The sequence below is a fragment of the Artemia sp. Qi Xiang Cuo genome, chromosome 10 (assembly GCF_049724085.1).
Source record: "Artemia sp. Qi Xiang Cuo chromosome 10, ASM4972408v1, whole genome shotgun sequence".
NCBI lineage: Eukaryota > Metazoa > Arthropoda > Branchiopoda > Anostraca > Artemiidae > Artemia > Artemia sp. Qi Xiang Cuo.
In genome coordinates, this window is record NC_142803.1 from 24265697 (window position 1) to 24277273 (window position 11577).

At 38.3% G+C, this 11577-nt stretch overlaps 1 protein-coding gene across 1 annotated transcript; it reads right to left on the bottom strand.

The window, feature by feature from the left end:
* Positions 1-10814: 10814 nt before the first annotated feature.
* On the bottom strand, positions 10815-11279 carry LOC148947608 (uncharacterized). The gene has a single exon (XM_089095950.1). The coding sequence runs from the start codon at positions 11277-11279 to the stop codon at positions 10815-10817; it is 465 nt and encodes a 154-aa protein (XP_088952076.1).
* Positions 11280-11577: the final 298 nt, after the last annotated feature.

Here is an 11577-nt window from a genome sequence, read left to right on the forward strand (position 1 = left end):
TGAGTGTGTGTGTTTGTTTTTTTGTGTGTGTGTAAGTTTTCTTGTGTGTGTGTAAGTTTTTTTGTTTGTGTGTGTATGTTTTCGTGTGTGTGTGTAAGTTTTCGTGTGTGTGTGTGTAAGTTTTTGTGTGTGTGTGTAAGTTTTTGTGCGTGTGTGTAAGTTTTTGTGTGCATGTAAGTTTTTATGTGCATGTAAGTTTTCGTGTGCATGTGTAAGTTTTTGTGTGTTTGTGTGTGTGTGTGTTTGTGTGTGTGTTATTTTTCGTGTGTGTGTGTTAGTTTTTGTGTGTGTGTGTAAGTTTTTGTGCGTGTGTGTAAGTTTTTGTGTGTGGGTAAGTTTTTGTGTGTGTAAGTTTTTGTTTGTGTAAGTTTTTGTGTGTGTGTGTAAGTTTTTGTGTGTGTGTGTGTGTGAGTGTAAGTATTTTTTTGTGTGTGTGTGTAAGTTTTTGTATGTGTGTGTGTAAGTTTTTGTGTGTGTGTGTGTAAGTTTTTTTGTGTGTGTAAGTTTTTGCGTGTGTGTAAGTTTTTGTGTGTGTGTGTAAGTTTTTGTGTGTGTGTGTGTGTGTGTGTGTAAGTTTTTGTGCGTGTGTGTGTAAGTTTTTGTGTGCATGTAAGTTTTTGTGTGTGTGTAAGTTTTTGTGTGTGTGTGTGTAAGTTTTTGTGTGTGTGTAAGTTTTGGCGTGTGTGTGTATGTTTTGGTGTGTGTGTTTGTGTGTAAGTTTTGTTTGTGTATGCTTGTGTGTTTGTGTTAGTCTTTGTGTGTGTGTGTGTGTGTGTAAGTTTGTGTGTGCATGAATTATTGTGTTATAATGAGTTATATCGATATCAATTTTAATTTTTTGTGTGTGTGTGTGTGTGTATGTTTTTGTGTGTGTGTGTAAGTTTTTGCGTGTGTGTGTAAGTTTTCGTGTGTGTGTGTGTGTGTGTGTGTGTGTGTGTGTGTGTGTGTGTGTGTGTGTGTGTGTGTGTGTGTGTGTGTGTAAGTTTTGTGTGTACATGTAATTTTTTGTTTGGATGTAAGTTTTCGTGTGCATGTGTAAGTTTTTGTGTGTTTGTGTGTAAGTTTTTGTGTGTTTGTTAGTTTTTGCGTGTGTGTGTAAGTTTTAGTGTGTGTGTGTAAGTTTTCAAACGTGTGTGTAAGTTTTTGTGTGTGTGTGTGTTAGTTTTCGTGTGTGTGTGTAAGTTTTGGTGTGTGTGTGTGTAAGTTTTTTTGTGTGCGTGTAAGATTTTGTGCGTGTGTGTAAGTTTTTGTGTGCATGTAAGTTTTTATGTGCATGTAAGTTTTCGTGTGGTTGTGTAATTTTTTTGTGTGTCTGTGTGTGTGTGTGTGTGTGTGTGCGTAAGTTTTCGTGTGTGTGTGTAAGTTTTTGTGTGTGTGTGTCAGTTTTTGTGGGTGTGTGTTTGTTTTAGTGTGTTTTTTATTTTTTTTGTGGATGTAAGTTTTTGTGTGCATTTTTTTTTGCGCGTGTGTGTGTTTGTTTTTGTGTGTGTGTGTGTGTGTGTAAGTTTTTGTGTTTGTTAGCTTTTGTGTGTGTAAGTTTTGTCGTGTGTGTGTGTGTGTAAGTTTTCGTGTGTGTGTGTGTGTGTAAGTTTTTGTGTGCATGTAAGTTTTCGTGTGCATGTGTAAGTTTTTGTATGCGTGTGTGTGTAAGTTTTTGTGTGTGTGTTTTTTTTTTTGTGTGTGTGTATGTTTTTTTGTGTGTGTGTGTTAGTTTTTGTGCGTGTGTGTAAGTTTTTGCGTGCATGTAAGATTTTTTGTGCATTTAATTTTTTGTGTGTTGTTTTTAGTTTTTGTGTGTGCTTGTATTTTTTTTTGTTTTTTAGATTTTTTGTTTGGGTTTTAGTTTTTTGTGTGTGTGTGTCAGTTTGTGTGTGTTTGTGTGTGTGTGTAAGTTTTTGTGTGTGTAAGTTTTTTTTGTGTGTGTGTGTGTGTGTCAGTTTGTTTATGTGTGTGTTTGTGTGTGTGTGTGTGTAATTTTTTGTGTGTGTCAGTTTTGGCGTGTGTGTGTAAGTTTTCGTGTGTGTGCGTGTAAGTTTTTGTGTGTGTGTGTGTTTGTAAGTTTTTGTGCGTGTGCGTGTGTGAGTTTTTGTGTGTGTTCATGTGTAAGTTTTTGTGTGTGTGTGTGTGTGTGTAAGTTTGTGTGTGTGTGTGTGTAAGTTTTTGCGTGTGTGTGTGTGTTAGTTTTAGTGTGCATGTTTAAGTTTTTTTGTGTTTAAGTTTTTTGTGTGTGTGTGTAAGTTTTCGTGTGTGTGTGTGTAAGTTTTGTGTGTGTGTGTGTTTGTTATTGTTTGTGCGTGTGTGTGTGAGTTTTTTTTGTGTTCATGTGTAAGTTTTTGTTTGTGTGTGTGTGTGTGTTTGTATGTTTGTGTGTGTGTGTATGTTGTGTCGTGTTTGTGTGAATTTTCGTATGTGTTTGTGTTTACGTTTTGTGTGTGTGTGTGTGTGTGTAATTTTTTTTGTTAATTTTAGTTTTTGTTTTCTTGTAATTTTTATTTTGCTTTTTCTAGTTTTTTTGTGTGTGTGTTTGTGTGTAATTTTGTTTTTGTGTCATTTTTTTCGTGTGTGTGTGTGTTTTAGTGTGTGTGTGTAAGTTTTTGTGTGTGTGTGTGTGTGTGTGTGTGTGTTAGTTTTTGTGCGTGTGTGTGTGAGTTTTTTTGTGTTCTTGTTTTTGTTTTTGTGTGTGTGTCTGTGTGTGTGTGTGTAAGTTTTTGTGTGTGTGTCAGTTTTTGAGTGTGTGTGTGAGTTTTCGTGTGTGTGTGTGTGTGTGAGTTTTTGTTGTGTGTGTGTGTGTAAGTTTTTGTGTGCATGTAAGTTTTTGTGTGCATGTAAGTTTTCGTGTGCATGTGTAAGTTTGTGTGTGTGTGTGTGTGTGTGTGTAAGTGTGTGTGTGTAAGTTTGTGTGTGTGTAAGTTTTGGTGTGTGTGTGTAAGTTTTCATGTGTGTGTGTGTTTAATTTTTTGTGTGTGTTTGTAAGTTTTTGTGCGTGTGTGTAATTTTTTGTTTGTGTGTTAGTTTTTGTGTTCATGTAAGTTTGTTTGTTAATGTAGGTTTGTTATTTTGTGTCTAAGTTTTTGTGTGTGTGTGTGTAAGTTAGTGTTTTTGTCAGCTTTTGTGTGTTTATTTAAGTTTTTTGTTTGTTTATTTCAGTTTGTTTGGGTGTGTGTGTGTGTGTTTAATTTTTAGTGTGTTTATTTTTTTTGTGTGTGTGTGTTTATAAGTTTTTGTGTGTGTGTGTGTGTGTGTAAGTTTCTGTGTGTGTAATTTTTGGCGTGTGTGTGTAAGTTTTCGTGTGTGTGTGTGTGTAAGTTTTGTGTGTTTGTGTGTTTGTTTAAGTTTTTGTGCGTGTGTTTGTTTTTTTTTTGTGTTCATGTGTTTTTTTTTGTGTGTTTGTGTGTTTATTTTTTTGTGTGTGTTTTTGTTTTTGTGTGTGTGTGTTTGTTTTTGTGTGTGTGTGTTTGTAATTTGTTTTGGGTTTTTTGTGTGTTAGTTTGATTTTTCTTTTTTTTGTGTTTGTTCTTTTTTTTGTTCTTTTTCTTTTTTTTTAGTTTTCTTGTGTGTGTTTTTTTTAGTTTTTGTGTGTGTGTAAGTTTTGGCGTGTGTGTGTAAGTTTTCGTGTGTGTGTGTAAGTTTTCGTGTGTGTGTGTAAGTTTTTGTGTGTGTGTGTGTGTGTAAGTTTTTGTGTGTGTGTAAGTTTTTTTGTGCATGTATGGGGCCCGGGGGAGGGCCTTTGGGACCCAGGGGGGGCGTTTGGGGATCCAGGGCCCTCGAGGATTGGGTGGTCTTTTGGGAGCCCAGTGGATCTTTGGGGACTGGGGGTGGACCTTTGGGGACCCAGGAAACTCTTGGGGACTGGTTGGCCCTTTGGGAGCCCGGGGGACCTTTGAGGGTCTGAGGAGGGCGTTTGGGGGTCTGAGGAGGGCGTTTGGGGGATAACATTTCGAAATTTTTACTTTTTAGTTTACTTTTTGCGGCGCATTCCTGCAGCGCATTCCTGCGGCGCATCCCTGCGGCGCATCCCTGCGGCGCCTCCCTGCGGCGCATCTCCTGCAGCGCATCCCCCGGCGGCACATCCCCAGGCGGCGCATTCCGGGCCCGGGGTGCTCCGCGGTCCCGGGGGACATTTGCGGACGGGGGGTGGGCATTTGGGGTTGGGGGGGCCCGTTGAGTGTCCGGGGGCCCGTTGAGGACCAGGGGAGGGCCTGTGAGGACCCGGAGAGGGCCTTTGAGGGTCTGAGGAGGGCATTTGGGGGGGTGGGGCTCTTTGGGTGCTTGGGGGACCTTTGAGGACCGAGCGCTTCCTTCGGGGTTGGGGTGGTGGGGATCGGAACCCTTTGGGGTTGGGGTAGAGGACCTCACGACGCTGTTCAAATGAAACTTGTGTATTATAACGACCACAGAGTTTCACCCTCAAATCCTCTTCTAAAACCTTTCCTAAAATCTTCTTTTAAAATGTCTCTAACTGTTTCGTCGAAATAATTCCATAACCTGTCTAAAACAGTTTCGCCCAAATAATCCCTAAACGTAATTTCAGCGTGTTCCTTTTTGTTTTGGCATCTCTACGCTAATGCATTTCAAATTATTTGGAAACCTGATCCCCGCGCTAAAACAATTCATCGCTAAGATGTTTCTTGGAGAATTGTTTCCATGGCAATGTTTATTAATATCCTTTGGAGTTCGACCAAAAGAGTTGTTTCCGAGAGCAAAGACATTAATGACTTGGATCTATTCCTGGAGAATCGTTTCTAGGCGAAAATTTTTAAAGTCTGACAGATGATGTCATTGGTTGATTGATCTGTCAAGAAAGGGGAATTAATTTGTTGTTTCCAAGGGGAATTATTGATTCACGATAGGTGAATTGAGGTCGACAGCACAGGTGTTTCCTATTTCTGGACACCATGACATTCGCCTCGAGCGTGCACTTACAACAACAACAACATCGACCTTGGAAATTTAGGTCATTGACCCCATTAACCACGTGTTCTCCCCAGGGACTCTATGCCCATATATGGTGTGGGGTTCGGAGTCTTTGCCCTTATTTGGTGTGGGGTTCGGACTGACAGCACAGGTGTTTTTCCTAGGGACTCTATGTCCATATTTGGTGTACGTACCGGAGATACGTTCTTTTGATAACCGAATTATGTACGTACCGGAGTCAATAAGGCCCTTCTACTGATGGACTGCTATTAACAATGATTAGGGTATTGTTAACACTTGGAATTTTTTCAATGAAGTCCGAAGGTATGCAAGAGGACTTGTGCTGGGACATGTATGGATCCATACTAAATACGTTGATTATTTGGTTTGAGTTCATGGTGTTAGGTCTAGTAGAACACTGCCGTCGGGTGTGATTTCCCAATAGGTTTCAAATTGACTCAGTGATAATAGTGTGATACTCTCAGTCAGAGCATCGGCAAATGTACACTCTAAACGTACATTCCCTGTTCGTACTATGCTCATACCCCGAGTCCCCGACAAGTCCAAAACAATTACCCCATGATTGTTTGAAAACATTGAATCGGTTATTCAATTTTCAAATAGTCGAGAGTCATGATCTAGGGATTGCATGGTCAACTCGTACAGAGTTCTTTAGGATTTTTTGTCAAAAGATAGAGTGTACAGTGGAATACCATTCACTTTGCACACAAGGCTAGATAGACCGAAAAATTTAAAATCATGGCTGATTCAGTCCAGGATCCAACGGCACTGCGACTCTTCACAAAGACCAAAGCCAATTTTGATTGGATTTCTCCATTGATAAATGATGAATCGTTATAGCTACGAGAGCCGGTGGCAATGTGACGTTGATTGGTGATCGTACGGGGGACAAGAAGTTTAATGTTGCTACCATTGGCTCTTAGCTTTTCCACTGCCAATGCAACAGAGCTCATAACCTGTTGTTTTCTGACGTGGAGAATTGACGATGTGATAATGACATTTGCATCGGGTGCTGCAGGAAGCGTTTTTCTCAAAATGAAATTCGATGGGGCCATCTGTAACTTTATGTCAATCTTGACATTTGGGGGTAACCATTGGGATATATTGAATATCTCATGATTTAGTTTTCCAACCAGATGATACTCATGGGTCACTGCAGTAGTCAATTTGCCGTCGGTATCAAAGCCTGATCGATATTCATAGCCCAATAATTGTCCTCTTAACTTCTTGTATGGCTTTAGTGTCATCATCATAAATTGTAATTAGCTTGCACAGTAGTACAAATTATTGCTAGAGCTCACCAATGTTTCATTAATGAATACATTAATTTGTTTGAATAGGTTGTGTATAATACAGTTCTCATAGGAAAGACCGTCGGCAGCATTCGGAGTTGTATCATCTGACTTTTTCTTCACCGCAACATTTCAATCAATAAATGTTGATGACAAATCAATGAAATAATCTTCATTGGAAAATATTTGAAAGTGTATATTTTCCGAGAGGGGTTGTTGGGGGTGAAATTGTTCATAGTAACCATACTTGACACTGACATCAACATTTTCAGCATTAAAAAGATTCAATGAGGAACTGATTGATGGAAATGATTCCTTGTGGGGGACATAAGTCATCTTAAGAGAAAAAGTCCTTCTTTGATCTAAAAATCTTTTTCTTTTTCTTCTTCTTCTGCTGCTTATTGCTCTTCCTTGTTTTATTCCTCAAAGTCCTTGTTGATGTCCTTCGCTTCCCGCCCGGGTGGAGACTGATGAGGGAATGACGCGCACGCATCCTTTTCAATCCCTCCCCATTTTGCCGAGATTTTAGTTGCTCACCAACGGCTCTTGCTGAAGATCTAATATTTTCCTTAAAACTCTCCTTGAAATTCTTGCCCGACCCCCAGTCCTGTAGTTTGGAGGCAGCAAAATTTGATGCAGCAGGTACAAGATATTTTCTGGCAAGGGGTAGTGCAGAACGAAATAGCCTTGCAAACCAGCTACCAAGACCATAGCCAAAAATTGTAGTAGGCCCCTTGTAGTAGTCTAATCCATTGCCTATTTGACCTGGGCTCAAAGCACCAACACAACAGTTGATATCGGGGCAAACAAAAGAAGTTCTTATATTGTTCATTTTAGGTGACTGTGCTATCGCCGACAATGGATCAAAAATTGCATGTAATCACTGCTAAACCTTGTGTTATTGCTAGAGGATCACCCAATTCACCTCTTAATGTTAACTGACAGAGTTCCAAATACGAAGTGTTTACAGGAACATACTGAAGATGCTTTATATTATAGTGATGAACAAGTTCATGAGTTGTTTTTCGTTCAAGAACACGTAGGAGGGGGACATTTGAATTACCGACTCTCGATGTTTCCACAAAGGATGCATAGAGAAATATGCAAGAGTCCGAGGCGAAACCAGGTGGATAATCAGCAAAAATAACTTGATCCATCCCGTAAACGGTGCCAGCATTTCTCCCATTGATCATATTCTGTTTAAAACCAAGAACGTCTCTCAGATTATCATTGAGAATAATTATTTCGGTGTCAACAGGTGAGGTAATGCATATCCTATCGTTTTCCAATGAATAATTAAAATGGAATGTACCACTCCTACGATATGAGATTTTTCTATTGATTGTACGACACAAATCTGTCATATTATCATATTCAATATATTTCAATTTAGCATATGGATATTCACTAGATTTAAGTGCTTCAACCCATTCATAGTCGACAAAGAGTGTCCAATCGAATGGTATAACTTTTATATCATACACGCGATATTTTATCAGGATGTCATAGGTATTTTTGAGAATACAGTCGACAAGAGCCACTTCATACGCACCGTCAAATTTGATGGCGGGGGAGAGTTTTGTCCAAAAATCACTTGTCGTATTCAAGTCGTTGTAGAGAGGATCGGAAACATTGAACATAAAAGTTACATATAAATTATTGGGCATTGTCAATATCTTCAACACCAATCCAAGAATCAAAATCAGAGTTTTATCCTAGCCACTGAACAAGTAACTGTTTCTTACCCCTGCGAGTACGAGTCTTTAATATCTTTTCAATTTGATAGATTTTACTATTGTTTTTAACTTTTTGCAGTTCATAGTCATAAAAGCCACCGAGAATCTCGTCATCTTTTATATCGCGCAGGCAATATGTCATGGGCTTAGTATCTAGGATTTTTACCACTTTAAAAGTTCTATGGACCACAAGTAATTCCCCTTTTCAAAAACATTAGTTGTCCTATTAATTCGAACAGTATCACCAACATTGAATTTATTTTTCTTCTTGACAATCGTTTCATTGGAATATTGTTTAAGAAAGGTGTCAATTGTATCATGATCAGAATGATGAACTTCCGTTGGGGTTGAGTTGGACAATGATCGATGAGGTCGTTGATTATAGATCAACATGATTTTATATAGATAATAAAGAAAAGCCGCTTTATATTTCAATGTAAAACGTCTTAAAATTGTAATTAGGGTTGTTTTAATGAATAGTTTTACAAAAGCAGCTTTGATATGGCTGTGAGGGTGCATGCAGCATTGCACCATATTTTAATCGTGCTTTGGCAACATAGGAGATAACAATTTCACAACGACGATACGTTTGAATTTTTTTATACGAATCCTGTACGAGAATAATTTCAAGGGCCTCAGCAACGTCAATGCCTCTCTTTGTTCACAATAGAATTCTATATACATAAAGAGTAAAAGCAGTGATTAAAAGTAAGCTGTACTAGCATGCTACTTTGTGACGTTACTGAATCTCATTTCGACTTAGGAGATCTGCTTGCATTATATGCAATGGGAAAAAGGCTTTAGTTTTTCGATAATGATTAGAACGAAGTTTATGATTTCTATGCAGAGTTTAACCTGGTTCATTTTGTAAATAGTCTTGTACACTTTTAGTGTGAACACCAGTGACTTTGGAAAGAGTGGTGGGGGAACTTAAACTCCCCGCCTCACCAATATTTTCATAAACACCTTTCAGAATTTCAACCATTTTGAAGGTAGACACGTTGTGTAACGTCCGCTACCCTTTTGTATACTAGTTGTGGATGGTGATGGTGACATGATACGTTTTCACTTTTTCCTTGCCACCATTGTCATGTTTTTTTCCACTAGGTGTGCTAGTACTTTCCAAGATTGATTTAAAATCTTCTTCTTCTTCTTCTTCTTCTTCATGTTTTAATGGTGTCGATGAGGATGATGATGCATGTTCATTTAATTTTTTTAGAATTTGTCTATTGCTAATAAGACTTTTGGGGAAGTTTAATGTATTTAGAAAGTTGTATAGATGAGCGTCAAATGATAATTGTCCTTTACGATTTGTAACCATATCATAGATTAAATCAAGTAGATTATAGCTCTTGCCCTGAATTAAAATCCCTTTCCCATTGCTCTCAACTTGAATATGATCTTGACCACTTTCCAAGCGATAAGTTAGGAGACGTTTAAATTGTTCAACAAATTATTTAGGGCATATATTTACAAATTTAATAACAACCGAAAACAAATACTCCGTATTTAATTTTGTTACAGCAACAGAATCCTGAGGAGATGATTATTTTTTGTGATCAATACCAGCAGTTGGCTTTGAACGATAGGGCTTATGTTTGTCCACTCGACGAAGTGCATCTTGAAGTAAAAGCAGTTTTTTTATCATCCTCAATATTCTTATTGTCAAGAAATTTACTCAGATTGTTCTCAAAGTGTTCCACGGGTGAGAGAGTGAGTTCTATTGGAGTCAATTTATAGGGTTTTGCCATTCTCTCTCTAGAGAAAACTGTTTACAAGTCCTGCAATTATTGGCAGTAAAAGTGTGAAAAAGCTACCGCCCGCCTGAAGAAGTCGTTTCTTTTTAAAATTCTTTCCTTTCTTTTTAGAGGCCAATTTACGTACAATGGAACGATCTTGCTTTGCCTGTTGCTTAACTACTTCTGGCAGTTGAACATTACCCTCAGTCAAATTTAAACAAAGTTCAGATATTAGGTTAATGAAATCATTGCCAATACCAAGTTTGAGTATGGCTTTCCTAAGCGAGGGGTTTGAAGTGCTTAGAACTGAAAACAGATGTCTATTTTCATGTAGTTTCTTCAGTGTCACGATAGCAACTAATAGGTCTTTTTAGTGTTCACGGGGAGATATACTGTAATTTCATCGTCTAAAAAATCTGTGGCTACACTCAGATCCTCGGGTGTATTTTGGTTAAAATCCAATAGGATATAACCGTAGAGTTTATTAGTTTCCCGATTGTATTCTAAGAGCAGAAATTTGGGGGGGCCTGGATAGATTTGTTTATTGAGAGTTATTAGCGAGCTAGAATCACGAACAACTCTGTAGATGATATTATTATTATTATTATTTATTTATAACCCGTCGTTACAAAAACACAAGACAGAGTACAATAAAGATAAAGAAAAAAAAGAAAAAAAGGGACAAATAATACATCAACGGATACAAACGAGAAAAACACTAAACTGACAAGAAATATGAAACAATTCTACACTTGACTACTGTTTGAGTAAACTATGCCAGGGGTGGTTACCAATTTTACTGTTAAAACGGGAAATCTGATTTTCAATTATGAGAGTGGGATCTGCCAGTTTATACCTATTAATGAGGTATGTGTTACGTGTCCAGGGGGGAGTCTTAAAAGGTACTTAGCATATTTAAAAAATATTGCTCGAAGTTTCTGTTTAGTAGTGCATGGAAATGTTCGCCAAAAAGGGCTCAGGTATAAAAAATGGGGCAATGCTAGTGCAGTATACAGCCGAGCAAGGATAAACCGGTTGAAGCTGAACTTCATTGCAACCAATCTGCTGTATGCAAAACCGGTACGCTTTTCGAGATGTTGAATTAATAGCTGTCATGTGTGTCTCAGCGTTTTACCAATCGGTAGTCCAAGATAAATGATGTGATCTGCTGGCTTAATACTTGTCTGTCCAAGGTCTATGGTAGGCGGGACTTGGTTTTCGGGCCAATTAAACAGTAATACCTCTGATTTTGCAGCGTTAAATTCTAGGCCTATTGCAGCATATTGCTTTTGAAAAATAGCAAAATTGCATTCAATGCCACCAATATTCCGGCTCATATTTAAAATATCGTCAGCATAACAAAGAAGAGAAAGGTCAATACCATCCAGAACACACGTTATTTGGTAATTTTCCTGTGCTGAAAGAACACTGTTATTAAAAGCCGGGGCAGAAGTAGGAGCACCTTGCCGGGCGCCTTTTCGTACTGGGACGGTTGGGTAAATTTCCCTTATACTCTTCTCGGGCGAAACAACTTTTATTTGTGCCTGGAGGTTTTCATACATGTCCTTTAATGGCATTATGACATATAGTAGGTGCAGTTCAATGCAAGTGTTCGCATACATTTGCTCTGATGAAAGAGATTGTGTAGAACCAGAATAACGGAAATCTGTTTATGATGAGCGAAAAGTGAACAGTTGTAGCATTTCCTGGGACCATTGTTCAATAGACTCAGCCAGATCGTCAATGATCAGCCAAGAGTTTGGTTCAATAATGCTGAAAACATCAAGTCCCTGTATGAATTGTATTTGCACCAATCCCATCGTGGCAATTACTTTTATTTTATCGTATGACTCCTGCCAAATACTGTAACAATAG